Raw genomic sequence first — 19,014 nt, forward strand, 5'->3', positions numbered from 1 at the left:
GTGTTATTTATTTGTTTTGGCAATACAAATGCAAGGAAACCTAATAGAAACCAAGAGTCTTGTAAGAGTGTTGTTTTTTTAAATGCGATTTCCTTTCCCATTTTTGTAATGACTGAAAATTAATACAAATGAATAACATGACAACAAAAGAAATATGGGAAAATTTTTAATCAAAGTCATTATATATGAAAATAGGTACTAATTAGTATTTCAGCATCGCATAGGCATCGGCTGACAATGAACTAAGAAATTCTAGAACTTGATGAGGGTCTGAACCCAAAAAGCTCTCCTAGAATCAACAACATCATAAATTTTCCTGTGAAAAAACTTTAAGTCTGTAGATGAACTGAGTGCAACATGTGACTAATAATAATTATTATTGTTAAAAGGAAAAGGGCTGCCATGGATTCCATTATGCTGAAGCAATAACATATAACTCTATTTAAACTGGAACTCTGGTTGCAACTGTTGTGCCAAACAGAAAGATTTCTTTGAAATGCACAACTGGGATAGAATAGGCAATCTTGGATGTGGGTACATGTATCATATCATCCTTGCAAAATGGAAACACTGATACTACAAGACCAGGGCGTGTCTCTTCAAACCTACATAACAAACAAACTATTATTAAATATTAAATAACAATTATGATTACTATCAATACAGTCAACTCCTTTTCTTGCAGACACCTTCAGAACTGCGAGTAAGTGTTCTTAATAGTGAGAGTCCGTAGAGCAAGACTTTATTTCACTCAATCATCTGTAATTTATTTTTGCTGGGGATTTAGTAGCCTATGAACGCAGACGTATTTCCGGCTGTCACTGCTGGAAATACGTCTGCGTTCGCAGGCTAGGGATTTAGCTGCTGTCCGCATTATCGTCCTCTTTTTCTCAGGCATGGTATAATGGCTCATATACCATGGCCGCTAAGCCAATCAAATCGCTCGAATTGCATTATACAATGATCCAGTTTTTAATAAAAGAGTATAGACCATAGAAAACTGCCGTTGATTTGTTTTTTTACAATAACATGGAAAAAGTACGCGCGGAATTGGCTATTTTTTTCGTTGAGAAAGCGTGCGCGTTACATCTGACGTCATTTTTATGGTCTGTACTCTTATAGACAATAGCTACGAGCCAATCAGCGCGCGGGAATTTGGACAGTTATTGTAAAAGGCTGTTTTCAGACTTTCAGCCCAAAAAGATTAAAGTCTATACTCTATTTCAGACCAAAATGGCTAAAAAATCATACCATTCAGTGCTGCACATACCTGACTGTATAGCTTACACGGGGTAGTAATTAATCCCCTAGCCTGCATACCAGGCATTTTTTTCGTTTTGCATTTTTCAGGTGAGCAGAGGAGAGCACGAGACGAGCATAGAGCGCTAGTCAAGCATTTGCCTCCGCTCACCTAAAAAACACCAAAAAACAATACCTGTTCTGCAGGCTAGTAGCCCCCCACCCACAGAAAACAGAACAGGGTAACAAAAGCACACAACAAATAAGTGCTCACACACAATGATGGTTTAAACAGCCCCCTAGAAGAGGTTTCTGAAACAAAAACTTGGAAGTAGGATTAATTTCAAAATTACCTCTTGGTCACACAATCCGTCACCGCTTTTCTGGCCTTTGCTGTAATGCCACAGAGCACTTGGAAATAATACAGCTTGCAACACTTCACGATTAAAACAGCCAAAAGAGAACAAAACAAGGTGAATGGTGAATATTTTACAAACAAATTTATATGCACAATATTACAATCTATGATTTGAGTAAAGACATTCACCACAATTCCGTGGAACTTATATTTCAGAGTTTATCTCATAAACGTACTGTTATTGTAGTATTTCCTCTGTTACCTGTTAAGCCACCTCGGGGGCTTGTTAATTTTGTCTCACAAAGGGAGCTTAAAATGGAAGGGGTTTATTGATTAGTTCAATAAGTTTCTGTGTCATGATTGAACGCAGGTTTGTAGGACATGCTTTATTTGCGGTACCATTAATACATTTAAGCTTTCAGCCCTGACATTAGATTGTAAAAACAAATGCAAAATGACTAAAAAATTCTTTAAATAAGCAACATGAACAAACATCTCTTTAACAGAAAAATAACGACAAAGCTTTTGTCAACAATAGCAAAAAAAGTCATCATCATTATCATTGTTGCCTGTCGATAAAAAGGTTCAACAATCTCCTGCCGACTTATGACCTCATTAGATCTTTGGGTATTGAATGCAAAACTCACTTGGGGTGGAGGGGGGGGGGGGGGATTTCAGAAAGGTGGTTCATAGAGAGAAAGAGAAAGAGAAAACTTTCCATCAGATAAACAAGAAACACAAGCCAAACGTAATGCAGGGCTCGAAATAAAATCCGGAGAGTCTCCGGACACGATGACCGGCCCGGTCATTCCGGCCCGGAAGTTAGCTCGGTCACGTACCGTTTCTGGCAGGTCAAATTATATAAAATAAATAACTCTTACAACAGGGGCCCATGAACCAAAACTGGTGTTACATATTTCCAAAAAAGTGAGAGCACTTTAAAGCACTCATTGTCAACAACAAAAGTAAATTACAGCAGCAAAATGAAAATAAGCTTACAGTGTATGTGTATTAAATAGAGGATATTACATGGCCGCGCGGCGATACGAAATTTCTCTTCTCGTGTTGAAAACTATTTCACTCGTTCACTGCGCTCACTCGTGAAATATTTTTCAACACTCGAAGAGAAATTTCGTATCTCCAAGCAGCCATGTAACATTCTATTTATTATATAAACACCAATGAAATACCAAACAATTTTATTTTCGCTGCGAAAGGCACGATTTATTTTGTAACCATAGTAATTGTGTTATTTTCACGTGTGAAGATATCATGTTTTCGCGCGAAAGCTCACTTGGTATTTCACTGGTGTTTATATGATAATACGTACTGTACACTGTCTGTAAGACTAACCCGCAACACGTTAAATAGAGGATACTACATGGCCGCGTGGAGATACGAAATTTCTCTTCGAGTGTTGAAAAATACACAAGTTTAATCGATTCGCCATAGAGTAGTCGACAACGGCGAATAAAAACAAGTAAAGGCAACCTGAATTTTCTTCATTTTATCATTCCATCAAAGACAACCTGTCTAAATGTATTCTAACTGCATCGTTTCTAAATTGTCTAAACTAATTTACAAAGGACAATTAAACCATTTCTGTTTATTCTATATCGTTTGCACTGCTTGTATTTTTGGCGGTGATGGCCGCCCATAGAAATGCAAAACTTGAAAATTAACTAATAAAAGTGAATTAGAAAATAAATTACTTTTAACTTTGTGACCGGAAGTGCATGAACCCCGATGTCTGTTTTCAATGCCCAGATTGTAAACAACGGTTCTTGTTGCATTTCACCCAGGATTTCAGATCAAAGTTCCGCAAATGACAATACATAGCGACTTGCTACAACTGAAACAACTGAACAGCATGGAAATTTTAATTTATTTCATTTTCAAAACGATCAAATGTGCCCGGTCAACATGACCGGCAAGATGAAAGGCTGACCGGTCAACTCCCAAATCAGTCCGGACATTGTCCGTTGACCGGCCGTTATTTCGAGCCCTGTAATGTTAACCTTCATTCCAACTAATGTTTTAACAATCTTTTAAACATTGCATACTTCCACTAGTGTTACCAAAACATTATGGAAAAAAGTTTTTTTTTCCAGCATGTCATGCAGATCATTTTCTTTTTAGTTTACACTTTTTTCCAAGTGTCCATAATTTGCAAAAAAAAAAAAAAAGCTAAACAAACAAATCAATAATTTAAGAACATAGTTTAATTTTGTTACCTTTTCAAATAGTGAGATGACTGCTTGTGCGTACATCTTCATGGCCCCGTTTCTAGCAATGATACAAACCCGCTCTAGATGTTTCAGTTCACCTAGTGTCAGCATAAATGATTCTGTTATGGTGAATTTTGGCTGCTCAAATCTGAAAATAAACCATCATACCAAGCTAGCACTATGAAATATGGATTTGTTAAAATACCATGAAAATCACTTGAAAAGGCCATGAAAATAATGAAGTTTGCAAAATGAAGTTTCATGGCCTTGGGTAAGGCATGGACATGTACGATCACAGCAATTTCAACCATGCCCCAGACCACCCACTCACCCTATGATCTATTAAAAATCCAATCAAAAGTCTAAACGCCAGTGTTCCTCCACTCAACAGAAACATGTGGGCTCTAGAATAACCTTACACACTTCTGTTTACAAGTGATGAGGACTTGTGACAGTCCTATTCAGTAGGTAACAGCCAAAAAAAGCAAGAGTTAAACTTACTGTGCCTTTCAATATTACACAGAGTCTGAAGTTTTAAAATCAACTAACCACTCTTAAATTGAACTGATCAGCATCAAATTTCTCTTTGTAATATCATGCTTATTCAACCCCTGAGGTCATGGGAATTAAGAATATGATCACCCAAGGTGAATTTTCTTAATATCTTAAAAACTTCTCCCCAATACTTTTATACGAAAAGTATAGGGACAAGATAGGAGAATTTGTTCTTTGATGTTAGAAGTTAAAGGGCTTAAAAGGCTCACCTGAAATCCCTCAGTTGATGACAGAAGGAGAGTGCATTTTGGAGAAGAATCACATTGCCTGAGTGGCCAAGATTAGCCACTGCTGCCAGAGATAAGAAATGTAGATTGGGGCAGCTCCGTGTTACAGCTACAAGAAGTTTCAAGCTATGTCCTTTCAATGGCGCTACAAGGGAAAGAATTCAAAAAATTAGCCAGGAGTGCACAGTTCTGGAGAAAATAAATTTTCATTTCATTTATTTTCATTTATTTGGTTTCTCCACTTCTAATACTAATACAAATAGTTACAAAAATAAATTAAATTCACAATTACCGTCTCGGCTGAAAAAAATTCATATTGAGGTGGAGAGGAGAGGGGTACCTCTAGTAAAACTAATACTATGCCACTTATAATAGGTAAATAAACTAATCATGTCTAAAGTTAAAATTAAAAAGAATAATAAGGAACAGAAAAGTATGAGGATGGATGCAGGAGACATCTACTTATATGCAGACAATGCCACAGTCTTCTGCATTGGCTCAACCCTGAACAAATCATGTCATCATTTCCTGAATTCCTTCAGGAAATGTTGCTCCAATGTTTTATTTCCTGCTTTGCACTTCATTTTGTGATAAAAACAGAAATCTTGTCCATAATCATAGTTTTATTGAAAATGAAGCACAAAGCAGCGGATAAAACATTGCAGCAACATTTGATGAAGGACTTCAAGCTAGGCAACATGTAAAAACTGTGGCATCCTCGGAGACCCAGGGGCAGATAGTTGGGTCAAAAGGAAGTCGAAGCGGCAAAGTTTACAAATTTGCCGCTTCGACTTCCTTTTGACCCAACTATCTGCCCCTGGGTCTCCGAGGATGAAACTGTGGTGAATCTGAGCTTAAACAACAAAAAGCAATCTTAAATGTGATATCGGTAGGGTATGCTCTGAGCTCTTCAATTATCACTAGTGTCATTCAAGCCTTTACCTCGCAAAATAAAAATGCGGAAATATATGTCGCAAACCAGTCTGTATGCCAAAAGTAGGGCATATTAATTTGGAGAAATTTAGATACTGAAGTGAAAAGCAAAACATCGCATGCACTTTTCTAAAGCAAGCCTCTCATTAGTTTTTCTCATGAACTGAACATTCAAAGTAACTGGTAAACTTGTTTGTCGTTTAACTTCCTGGCTGATAATTTGGTAAGAGAACAGCAAGCAATATAAAATCCAACTATTGGTCAAGTTAAATGACCTTTAGATGCAACAGGCAGTTAATGATTACTAGAATCATGAGGGAGTTACAGTATAATTTGGACATACCTGCGAGTGTAAGTCTTTGTAAACTTGTCCAGTTTGTAATTGCTCCCATTATGCCATATTCTCTTGTTGATAAATGACACTTGCCGCAGTCCTGGTGCTCAACACGCCTAAACATATACAACACTGATCAGTAACTTTTCTTTGGCTACTCCAGTGTTGTTTCCCTCTTCTCAAAAACCAACATTTCCAAATTCCAATTGGATATGTAGAGCATTCCCATATTGTAAAGCACATTGATTTGAAAATCTTGTCATGGAATTATGCAGTATAGGTAGATACAAAGTTATTTATTTATTTTGTTACTCATTAAAATATTGAGACAACATTAATTTAGGATACATTTAAACTTAAGAAGGCTTTGTGAATCTCGCCTCTCACTAGCTGACCCACATATTTACCATGCTTACCTATTAGAAGACTTGTAGTAGCTCCTTTTAAAGCTGACACCTTGACGCAATGGGTTAATGAGCTCAAATTCTGTCATTTTACTGCATGCTTTAGCCAGGCGATCAAAAGCTTCCTCACTGCTTAACTCATGCCATGGAGTTGAGTCATTGTCAGCAGAACTATTTAATGTTGCCATGGGAACATCATGTGAATAGATAATACATGTAGATAAATAGAAATGTTATTAATGTGTCAATGCCTTATAGCCTGGGAAAATTACATGCTAATTTGGAGACAAAAAATAAGTAGATACTAAAAAAAGACAAACAAAAATTATATTCACAACTGCGTAAAGTATGTAATAATAAAGTGATAATCGCTAAAAAATTGATATAAAAATTGATAAGATTATATAATCATGATGAGCAGAAGGAACAGCCCTTGCAGCCATCATCCGCCAGTAAAGTTACATCACATTAACAAATCTTGTTTTCAAAAGCATTTAAAGTTTTTGCGGATCTAACATCTGGAGATAATTTTCCCCATAACTTAGGCCCACGATAACGCGGCAGGTCTATTCCGGGGGTGAGGGGTGGGGGGTGAGGGGTGGGGGTGAGGGGTGAGGGGTGAGGGGTAGGGGGTGGGGGGGTGAGGGGTGAGGGGTGAGGGGTGGGGGGTGAGGGGTGAGGGGTGAGGGGTGAGGGGTGAGCCAATTGTTCGAAACGAATTCTAGTCTGAAATGTCAGCCGTCTCTTCTCCCTAACCCACAGGGGGTTATGGGGAGGAGACAGCTGACATTTCAGACTATAACGATTCAAGATTCAAGACTGTAGTTTCTTTCCCCTATTTAACTGAGATCTGAGACGCATCTAATACCCGACATTCACTAATGGAGTGTATTGTAACGTGGTACATGTGACACTGATAAGTTTCCTGAGAACTATAATTTTTACATTGTTGCTAATTTATTTGAATTTAATCAGTGATTTAATTCACACACTATCTTAGGTGCTAAACCAAAATGGGTTCCATAGCAGCCCAGAAACCCCATTCCCTTTGTCATACTGTCTCCATATGTGACCCTCCACGCGAAAAGAGGGCTTATGGATTTCACTCTAAATAGTGAATTTTTTTCACGGTCACGGCGCGTGTATTTGAAACTTCACACTGTGAGGTGGAAATTTCACGCCGTGTTCACGCTATTCCGAAACGTTTTCACTCTGGGAGTGAATCTGAAGACTGGGAAATAAATTCACGCCGCCCGGTCACGCCGTGAAAGTAAAATTATAAAGGAGTGAAATATTTCACGCCGTGAGATGTAAACCTCGCCGTGAAACTTTTCAATGGCGTCAGAGTGAAAAATAATGAAAATAATTTACTAGGATCCGGTTACGTATCGCGGCGAGTTTAATAAACAAAATGCCCCAGTAAACATACTTCTGAAGTATTATAAAGCTTAATCCATTATTTACGCCAAAATTTCACAAATAAAACACAATATCCTTAATAATAGTGTTCTGCTTTTGTTCAGCCAGGTCAACTTTCAAGTCAACTTAAGAACGTGTTTTGTGATCATTTGCATGAAATCAACATCTTGTGATAATGTTGCCAACAGCCTGTCAAAGTTCATTATTCCATTAGTTGGTTTATCGGTAGCCTGAGAAATGAGGCGCCTCTTATCGCGCTTTAGTATGAATTGAGACGCAGTTGTTGGCAGACGTAGTATCTCAGAACTATAAACCTGTGATCAGGCTCTCAGTCTTGGTATTTTAAAAACCATTCCTGCAAAAATTTAGCGAGCGACCGCGTAAAAATAAATAAGAGCACTGCTAAAATTGGGCCTTATCACAGGTTTACTGGGGAAACCGACTGAACTTCTGTTAAGGGAAATTTAAACTCACCCCAGTTAAACTCACCCCCACCCCCACCCCTCACCCCTCACCCCTCACCCCCCACCCCTCACCCCTCACCCCTCACCCCTCACCCCTCACCCCTCACCCCCCACCCCTCACCCCTCACCCCTCACCCCCCACCCCTCACCCCCGGAATAGACCTGCCGACGATAACGCAAGGAGTGTTTAACATAATTATGCTACTCAGTAATATAACTAGGAATGGAGAAATCTGATTGTATTAAAAGTAAGAATCTTTACCTTGAGCATCCACTTTCTCCATGGCAAACCCTTTTCCTACTCTTAAGTAAATCACTTCTAAAGTCATTGCCACTCTTGTGGCTACTCTGCTCCCTGTTTGAGCCCAGCACACAACAACATGCGCAGAGACTGAGAGAGTCAAGATTGGCAAGTTTTGAGATGATCTCCAGTAACTCATTTGGTGTTTCTTTTGAGGCTAGGTAGTGTACTCCAGACAGGTTTAACTGAGCCAAGTTTGGGCAACATGTTGCCAGTGACTTGAGTCCTTGAAGCTAGAACAAAAATGTACAAAAAAAAAAAAAATCATGACAATTATCTATGATGTTAAAAAACCAATATAAATCAAGTCTCATCTCCAAGCAACAATAACAGTGTTTTGTCAAGGAAAATGTTACAAACTTAACTAAAGGTATCAATAAGTAATTCAGTGGTTTGAATAACTAAATAAATTACTATTTGTGAGAAAAACATTTCGTAACTGACAAGGATTTGATTCCGTATTCCAACCTACAAGTTTTCTTATTGGAGTTGATCTTAACATAGGGCCAACCTCCTGAACTTCCTTTCATAGAATTTTTATTATAATTTCGTTTTATCCTATTTTTTTAACTTTCCGAATAAAAGTACATTATGTTACTCACAATTTGACTGATGTTTTTGATCATTGGTCTGTCTATACTGTGCAGTTCTAAAAAAAAGTCCAATCCCACCCCATGGAAGGTCATTGGTAATTCCTAGGGGAATAGGGGTCTTAAAAAAGTTTTAAGAAGCAAAGTATGAAGCTAAACTGGAATTTCCTTGGGGGAGTTGGGGGAGGGGGAGGGGGTGCAAAACAAAAACCTTCCGTGGAGAGAGTATGGATATTTTCTGGGAGTGCACCTTGGGCTGTCACCTTGTAGTGGTGGTGAGGCTTGGGTGTCTCAATGACCCTAAGAGCTGTGCTGGCTGGGACTCTAGTCCCTGGTAGGTCTAACCATGCCGGATTGGTTGAGGGTAGAGGCCAGACAAAGAACAGCCCCTGGTCCTCCAGGTTGGGGGTTGGGCGGTGGGCCAATCACCCACCCCCTTAAAACAAAGCAGATTACAGAAACCTTAAACACTCGAAGGCAATCTTATTTTGCGGCCAATGTGGTACTGTCACGTTCCCACGCGTGACCTAGGAACTTGATCGGCCCATATTATGAACTTTATTTAGCAATCTATCTTATCAGTTTCGCATAGTCTTCGCAGAGTAAACAAGTCCCGCTTTTTTCTGTAGTTCTGTTTTTTCAATCCGGGGCAATTCATCAAGTGTAAGTTTTATCCTTTCTTTGTATCCTATTTTTTCGCATTCTTACTATCATGATGTATTCCGTTTTTTGATTAAGCCTCCCTTTTTTGTAGTTTCACCGTTCGTCGATTTGGCAATAAAATATTTGAATCACGAACTGGTTGTAATAGATGAACAGCGCCCTACGGGAACGCGACAGTGAAAACTTGGTGTTAAACATGGAGACAAATACAGTGGAGAAGAGAACCCGACAGCTCACGCGTAAGCCATTGCAAAGAGAAATCGAGTCCAAACGTTCCCAGCTACAGAAAGACGCAAAGGCCCTCGAAATCGCCCACCTTCGTGGTAAGACTCACCCCACCCCCCTCAGGAGTACCGTGAACAATGACTTGGTTTGTTCTCTCGAGGCCGCCACGGAAAAGTACGAGAAAACCCTTAAAGAACTCGCCGATCTTTATGGTCAAGACCGCTGGGGAGACTACACAGGCGAAGCACTTTTAACCAGAGAGTTTTCTACCCTCAGAACTGCATGTGAATCTCGAACCAAAGCAACAGACAATCCAGAAGACCACGAGGAAACAAAGCCTAGAATTTCTCAACAGTCACGCCGCACCACGTCGTCACGCTCATCGAGATCGTCCACCCTAGCAAGACGAGAAGCTTTAGCAGAGGCCGAAGCTGCTAAAGAAAAGGCAGAGTTCGAACGTGTCATTGCGGAGAAGGAGAATTTGAGAAAACAACAGGAAGCAGAGGAGGAGAAGAGTCGTCAACAGCAACGCGCGCAACACGAGCGTGACATGGCCATTTTGGCTGCAGACAAAGCAGAGGCCGTAGCAAGAGCCAGGCTTAAAGCTATAGAAGAGGCCCTGATAGAAGAGGAAAACGAAGATGAGCTGATCCGCGGAGCCGACAGTAGGTGTCAAGAAGAGCGAACCCGCCTATGGGTCCACAGCCAGGAAAGTCATCATGTAGACACACCCCCCAACGATTGCCAAAAGCCCAATGAAATCCCACCGCCAATTCCAGACCCACTTACGCCTGAGGTTAAGTCCGCTCCACTTCCAAAGGAAGTACAGCCAATTTTTGAACCTGCTCACAGTCAGCCAGCTATTGTCAATGAACGAAGTCCGCCAATTCTGTCATCAACCCCAAAGCAAGAGATTAGTAACGTTCTTATTGAGTCCTTCACGGCAACAAACCAACAGTTAGTCGCTGGATTAGCGAAGCAAAGTCTTCCCAAGTGCCAACCAGATATCTTTGACGGTGACGTTACCTTCTTCCACCCATGGAAGAGCGCCTTTAAGGCCATGATAAGAGACGCCGAGGTTCCCGCGGAGCAAGAAATGAACTACTTGAGGAGTTACACTAAAGGAGAAGTTCAAAAGGTCGTGGACAACTTCCGAAAACGACGATATGGCGATCCGGCGACAGTACTTGAGGATACTTGGAAAGAACTTGAGAGGCGCTTCGGGAATGTAGCGGCCATCACAAACACTCTTCTCGAACGTCTATCTGCCTCGGCAAGATTCGAAGAAAAGGACAAGGCCAAACTGCAAGCCTTTGCAGATCTTTGTGCCGATGTGGATAGCCAGCTCGTTCACCTGCCAGGACTTGCTTGCCTCAACTACCCCAACGCATTACGCCCGATAGTAGAGAGACTTCCCACCAACCTACGCTCTAAGTGGGAAAAGGAAGTTGCCAAATATGCTGATAGACATCAAGATGCGTACCCAGGATTTCGGAATTTCGCATCCATGGTTATCGGAATCGCAAGAATGAAGAATCACCCAAACGTACTTGCGAGCGGAGTACTCAAAGAGGGAGAGAAAAACCGAGAGACATTACAGAAACGGAGACCACCCTCACCACGTGGGAGTAGTCGCGATAGAAGAGCCTTAAAGAGCAATCTGCAAACCGATTCTACAAACCGTAAAATCCATTCCAAGTACTGCCCCTTTCACGATCGCAAAGGCCACGACCTCGCACAATGTGAAGCCTTTGGAAGGAAGCCCCTCAAAGAAAAAACACAATGGTTGTGGGAGAACTGGCTATGTTTCCGCTGTCTATCACGGGATCATATTGCTAAGGATTGCAAAGCGGACATCAGGTGTGAAAGATGTGGCAGCCGCAGTCATCAAGCCCTGCTCCATATGAACAAACCTTTGGAACAGTCCGGTGCGAATGGAGAAGTGAAGTCCTCATGCACATCAATTTGCAATGGCCGTAAAGGGGGAATGTCATGTAGCAAGACCGTCTTGGTAGACGTCTTCCTTCAAGGTCGAGAGGAGGAAACCCAAAGAATCTACGCCATCATAGACGATCAGAGTAACACATCCATGATTACCACAGAACTTGCAGACCGCATAGGAGCACGGGGGCCCAAGGAGAAATACTTCCTCTCTACATGTAGTGGCGACAGAGAAGTAAAGTACGGTCGTCGCATTCCTGGATTGATTGTGCGTTCCAACACAGGGAAGATGTCGAAACTGCCTACACTAATAGAGTGTGATCTGATCCCTCAAAGCAAGGAAGAAATTCCCACACCCGAGATAGCCAAGCAGTTCACTCATCTCCGCGATATCGCATAAAAAAAAATTCCCCCAATCGATGATGATGCAGGGATTCATATCCTCATTGGCCGTGATGCCCCCGAATTACTTAAAGTCAGAGCCTTCAAGAATGGCCCTAAAGGAGCCCCTTGGGCTCAGAAGTTGGACCTCGGGTGGACAATCTCCGGCCAAGTGTGTCTCAACCGAGTTGGTGGACTGGTCCATATTGCAGCACATCGGACAACCATTGCGTGTATCGAGGAGAACCCGTTACAACAAGTTGAAAATCCCACAACCAGACCAAACGAGCAGAACTACCAAATCACGCCGTGCCCGAACCACTTCTTCATAAAGGAGAGGTATTCTGATAGCAAGCTGGAGCCAGAAGACACCATATACAAAACCACTGGGGACGATAACGAGATAGAGATGTCCGTGGAAGACCGCTACTTCTTAGACATCATGGAGAAAGGAGTCCATAAGAACCACCACGGCAACTGGGAGATGCCCCGGTCAGAGGTCATTTGTATGCCGAACAATCGAAGTCAAGCTCTCACCCGCCTCAATGGCCTTCTACGAAACTTCAAGAGGAAGCCCCAATTAGAGAAAGATTACCGTGAGTTCCTGGGGAGGATTATTGAACGAGGGCACGCCGTCCCTATTCCTGCCAGTGAACTTTACACCCGGTCCCCCCAGCCAGGACAAGTATGGTACCTCCCTCACTTTGGGGTTTACCACCCGAGAAAACCTGGACAGATCCGTGTAGTCTTTGATTCCTCGGCAGAGTTCAGGGGTACCTCACTAAATCAAGTACTGCTTCCTGGACCAGACCTATCGAATAGTCTGGTGGGTGTCTTATTCCGATTTCGCCACCACGAGGTTGGGCTCATGGCTAATGTAGAGCAAATGTTCCATTCATTCCATGTCGACCCGAAACACAGAGACTTCTTACGTTTCCTGTGGTTTGAAGATAATGACCCTGCAAAGAGGATCATGGAATACTGCATGACAGTCCACCTCTTTGGTAACGCCCCTAGCCCAGCCATAGCAACATTCGGTCTCAAGAGAACCGCAGATGACGGCGAGGAGAGGCTCGGCAAGGCAACCCGAGATTTTATTCACAGAAACTTCTACGTGGATGATGGACTAACATCAAGGCCCACACCAGAGGGAGCCATAGGGCTGATCAAGAGCACCCAAGCTGCGCTAGCCACCGCCAACAAGGTCGTATCCAACAATCCTAAAGTAACGGAAGCCCTACCCGTGGATGACAGAGCTAAGGACGTCCACGACCTGGACCTGCGAAACGATGTATTGCCAGTCCAACGCTCTTTAGGCGTTTACTGGGACTTATCAACCGACAGCTTTACCTTTAAGGTGTCCATGACAGAGACACCCTTCACGCGCAGAGGTGTACTCTCAGTGGTTAATTCAGTGTACAATCCCCTCGGATTCGCAGCTCCAGTCGTGTTAAGAGGCAAACTCCTACTACAGAAACTGGTCGTCATGGGAAATAAGAACAACAGAGATCGACTGAACTGGGATGATCCACTCCCAGACGAACTGATGCGAAGGTGGCAGTCTTGGAGAGATTCCCTTATCGACCTAGAGCAAGTGGCCGTCTCACGTTGTTACAGGCCAGAGGGCTTTGGACCGGTCGTCCGAAACGAAATCCACGCCTTTTCCGATGCCAGTCAAGATGCCATTGGAGCCGTTGTTTACCTGCGCCAGTTAAATGACAGAGACGAAGTCAATGTTTCCTTTGTCCTCGGCCAGTCTAAAGTCGCACCAACCAAACAGACTAGTATCCCTCGTCTGGAGCTTTGTGGAGCCGTCCTGTCGACACTAGCAGTTAAACGAGTTCTGAAAGAGATCGACCTAGAGATACATGAGGTCACGTTTTACACAGATTCCATGGTGGTGCTGGGTTACATACAGAATGAAGCCAGGCGATTTTATGTCTACGTGGCCAACCGAGTGCAGACAATACGCAGCATCTCGAAACCGGATCAATGGAGATATATCGACAGTGCGGCGAACCCAGCAGATTTAGCCACAAGAGATGTACCCGCAGCAAGTTTGAAGAGTTCACGGTGGTTGATGGGGCCGAGCTTTCTCAAAGAAATACAGATAGTTGATTCCCAAAGACAGGACCATATCACCCTGGACGAATGCGACCCAGAAGTCCGAACACAAGTCATTGCTTGTGCCACAGCAGTCACTACACCTGAAGGCCTCGGTTCAGCGAGAGCTTCTCGCCTTTCTAGTTGGTGGTCTCTTATCTGAAGCCTGGCCAATCTAATCGTGAAAATAAGAGAGTTCAAGGAAAGAAAGTCGGATCTCGCCCCAAATGAAGCCGTCAAGCGACCTGGTGATGACGCCAATAAATCCACACACCTGCAGAAACCTATCAGTCTCTTACGCCTGCCTTCGGTAGAAGAGTTCAACCAAGCTAGTGGTGTGATCATTAGAGCTGTCCAGGAAGAGAGCTTCCCCAAGGAGCTCAAGACCTTAAAGGGTGCCAACGAGAACTGCTCCCTTGACGAGCGCAACAGGGAGAAGGAAAAGGAATTGGCCAAAACATCCCAGCTGTATCGCCTGAATCCCTTCATAGACGAAGACGGAGTTCTTAGAGTTGGGGGTCGTCTTCGCTATTCCAGCCTTGATGGCAGTGAAAAGCATCCTATCGTGCTACCTAAGGGCCACCACGTCTCTGTGTTACTCATCGAACACTATCACGCCAAAGTTTGCCACCAAGGTCTGATCGGAGCCCACAGGATGGTAGCTAAAGTAATAAGTTCGTGTGTCATTTGTCGGAAGCTGAGAGGACGAACATTACAGCAGCACATGGCCGATCTTCCAGAGGAAAGAACCAGCCCGAGTCCACCATTCACGTATGTCGGATTCGACGTATTTGGACCTTGGCAGATATGCACGCGGAAGCTCAGAGGGGGAGCAGCCAACTCCAAGCGATGGGGTTCACTCTTTACATGTCTCAACAGCAGAGCAATTCACATAGAAGTGTTAGAAGCAATGGATGCAAGTGCGTTCATCTGCGCTCTTCGACGTTTTTTCGCGATCCGTGGACCAGCCCTCAGACTCCGGTGTGATCGGGGAACCAACTTTGTCGGAGGAAAGTCAGAACTTGAGGAAGGGTTCGCAGAGATGCACAATCAAGCAGTGCAAAGGTACCTGGTAGAGCAAGGGTGTGAATGGGTTTTTAATCCACCCCACGCGTCCCATTTTGGCGGAGTATGGGAGCGTCAGATTGGAACCATTCGTCGAATCCTTGATGCTATGCTCATGCAAATTGGAGGCCAACAGCTAACCCACGAGCTGCTCACTACCCTAATGGCAGAAGTCACAGGGATAGTCAACTCCCGCCCAATAGGTATCATCCCATCCGACATTGAAGAACCGCAGCCACTGACCCCAGCAATGTTATTGACCATGAAGACCCGTCCATTAACAGCACCCCCCGGAGAGTTCCACCCGCAAGACATGTATTCCCGAAAACGCTGGCGGAGGTCCCAATACTTAACAGACCAATTCTGGCTTCGCTGGAGACGAGAGTACATTCAAAATCTCCAAGTGAGGACCAAATGGAACGCCCAAGAGCCCAATATCGTTGAGGGTGACGTCGTATTGGTGAAGGATAACGATGTACACAGAAATCATTGGCCACTTGGGAGAGTGACCGAAGCTGTCAAGAGTGAAGATGGAAAGGTACGGAAGGCCACTGTGATGATTCACAAGGACGGAGGGAGCAAGGTTATTCTACGACCAATCAAAGAGCTTGTGAAGATCTTATCTTCCAAAGATATTTAGCGCAGGACGATGGACAATATTTTCTTGATTATTAATGTTTCAGTTTTGTAGCGAGGATTGCATAATCCTCGGGCGAGGAGTGTCACGTTCCCACGCGTGACCTAGGAACTTGATCGGCCCATATTATGAACTTTATTTAGCAATCTATCTTATCAGTTCCGCATAGTCTTCGCAGAGTAAACAAGTCCCGCTTTTTTCTGTAGTTCTGTTTTTTCAATCCCGGGCAATTCATCAAGTGTAAGTTTTATCCTTTCTTTTGTATCCTATTTTTTCGGATTCTTACTATCATGATGTATTCCGTTTTTTGATTAAGCCTCCCTTTTTTGTAGTTTCACCGTTCGTCGATTTGGCAATAAAATATTTGAATCACAAACTGGTTGTAATAGATGAACAGCGCCCTACGGGAACGCGACAGTGAAAACTTGGTGTTAAACATGGAGACAAATACAGTGGAGAAGAGAACCCGACAGCTCACGCGTAAGCCATTGCAAAGAGAAATCGAGTCCAAACGTTCCCAGCTACAGAAAGACGCAAAGGCCCTCGAAATCGCCCACCTTCGTGGTAAGACTCACCCCACCCCCCTCAGGAGTACCGTGAACAATGACTTGGTTTGTTCTCTCGAGGCCGCCACGGAAAAGTACGAGAAAACCCTTAAAGAACTCGCCGATCTTTATGGTCAAGACCGCTGGGGAGACTACACAGGCGAAGCACTTTTAACCAGAGAGTTTTCTACCCTCAGAACTGCATGTGAATCTCGAACCAAAGCAACAGACAATCCAGAAGACCACGAGGAAACAAAGCCTAGAATTTCTCAACAGTCACGCCGCACCACGTCGTCACGCTCATCGAGATCGTCCACCCTAGCAAGACGAGAAGCTTTAGCAGAGGCCGAAGCTGCTAAAGAAAAGGCAGAGTTCGAACGTGTCATTGCGGAGAAGGAGAATTTGAGAAAACAACAGGAAGCAGAGGAGGAGAAGAGTCGTCAACAGCAACGCGCGCAACACGAGCGTGACATGGCCATTTTGGCTGCAGACAAAGCAGAGGCCGTAGCAAGAGCCAGGCTTAAAGCTATAGAAGAGGCCCTGATAGAAGAGGAAAACGAAGATGAGCTGATCCGCGGAGCCGACAGTAGGTGTCAAGAAGAGCGAACCCGCCTATGGGTCCACAGCCAGGAAAGTCATCATGTAGACACACCCCCCAACGATTGCCAAAAGCCCAATGAAATCCCACCGCCAATTCCAGACCCACTTACGCCTGAGGTTAAGTCCGCTCCACTTCCAAAGGAAGTACAGCCAATTTTTGAACCTGCTCACAGTCAGCCAGCTATTGTCAATGAACGAAGTCCGCCAATTCTGTCATCAACCCCAAAGCAAGAGATTAGTAACGTTCTTATTGAGTCCTTCACGGCAACAAACCAACAGTTAGTCGCTGGATTAGCGAAGCAAAGTCTTCCCAAGTGCCAACCAGATATCTTTGACGGTGACGTTACCTTCTTCCACCCATGGAAGAGCGCCTTTAAGGCCATGATAAGAGACGCCGAGGTTCCCGCGGAGCAAGAAATGAACTACTTGAGGAGTTACACTAAAGGAGAAGTTCAAAAGGTCGTGGACAACTTCCGAAAACGACGATATGGCGATCCGGCGACAGTACTTGAGGATACTTGGAAAGAACTTGAGAGGCGCTTCGGGAATGTAGCGGCCATCACAAACACTCTTCTCGAACGTCTATCTGCCTCGGCAAGATTCGAAGAAAAGGACAAGGCCAAACTGCAAGCCTTTGCAGATCTTTGTGCCGATGTGGATAGCCAGCTCGTTCACCTGCCAGGACTTGCTTGCCTCAACTACCCCAACGCATTACGCCCGATAGTAGAGAGACTTCCCACCAACCTACGCTCTAAGTGGGAAAAGGAAGTTGCCAAATATGCTGATAGACATCAAGATGCGTACCCAGGATTTCGGAATTTCGCATCCATGGTTATCGGAATCGCAAGAATGAAGAATCACCCAAACGTACTTGCGAGCGGAGTACTCAAAGAGGGAGAGAAAAACCGAGAGACATTACAGAAACGGAGACCACCCTCACCACGTGGGAGTAGTCGCGATAGAAGAGCCTTAAAGAGCAATCTGCAAACCGATTCTACAAACCGTAAAATCCATTCCAAGTACTGCCCCTTTCACGATCGCAAAGGCCACGACCTCGCACAATGTGAAGCCTTTGGAAGGAAGCCCCTCAAAGAAAAAACACAATGGTTGTGGGAGAACTGGCTATGTTTCCGCTGTCTATCACGGGATCATATTGCTAAGGATTGCAAAGCGGACATCAGGTGTGAAAGATGTGGCAGCCGCAGTCATCAAGCCCTGCTCCATATGAACAAACCTTTGGAACAGTCCGGTGCGAATGGAGAAGTGAAGTCCTCATGCACATCAATTTGCAATGGCCGTAAAGGGGGAATGTCATGTAGCAAGACCGTCTTGGTAGACGTCTTCCTTCAAGGTCGAGAGGAGGAAACCCAAAGAATCTACGCCATCATAGACGATCAGAGTAACACATCCATGATTACCACAGAACTTGCAGACCGCATAGGAGCACGGGGGCCCAAGGAGAAATACTTCCTCTCTACATGTAGTGGCGACAGAGAAGTAAAGTACGGTCGTCGCATTCCTGGATTGATTGTGCGTTCCAACACAGGGAAGATGTCGAAACTGCCTACACTAATAGAGTGTGATCTGATCCCTCAAAGCAAGGAAGAAATTCCCACACCCGAGATAGCCAAGCAGTTCACTCATCTCCGCGATATCGCATAAAAAAAAATTCCCCCAATCGATGACGATGCAGGGATTCATATCCTCATTGGCCGTGATGCCCCCGAATTACTTAAAGTCAGAGCCTTCAAGAATGGCCCTAAAGGAGCCCCTTGGGCTCAGAAGTTGGACCTCGGGTGGAC

General features: G+C 43.8%; 1 protein-coding gene across 1 annotated transcript in view; it reads right to left on the reverse strand.

The window, feature by feature from the left end:
* Positions 1-19,014, reverse strand: part of LOC146469370 (F-box/LRR-repeat protein 18-like) — a 26,247-nt gene continuing 7,233 nt past the window's right edge. Inside the window, exons 3-9 of the mRNA XM_085123433.1 lie at positions 8,424-8,695; positions 6,291-6,449; positions 5,884-5,990; positions 4,590-4,752; positions 3,832-3,973; positions 1,593-1,675; positions 1-605 (exon numbers count right to left, since the gene is read on the reverse strand). Coding sequence (XP_084979559.1) covers positions 443-605; positions 1,593-1,675; positions 3,832-3,973; positions 4,590-4,752; positions 5,884-5,990; positions 6,291-6,449; positions 8,424-8,695 — 1,089 coding nt within the window. The 3' untranslated portion in view covers positions 1-442. The remainder of the gene's footprint in view (positions 606-1,592; positions 1,676-3,831; positions 3,974-4,589; positions 4,753-5,883; positions 5,991-6,290; positions 6,450-8,423; positions 8,696-19,014) is intronic.

Source organism: Pavona decussata, unplaced genomic scaffold (genome assembly GCF_977016875.1).
Source record: "Pavona decussata unplaced genomic scaffold, jaPavDecu1.1 SCAFFOLD_124, whole genome shotgun sequence".
In the NCBI taxonomy this organism is placed as follows: Eukaryota; Metazoa; Cnidaria; class Anthozoa; order Scleractinia; family Agariciidae; genus Pavona; species Pavona decussata.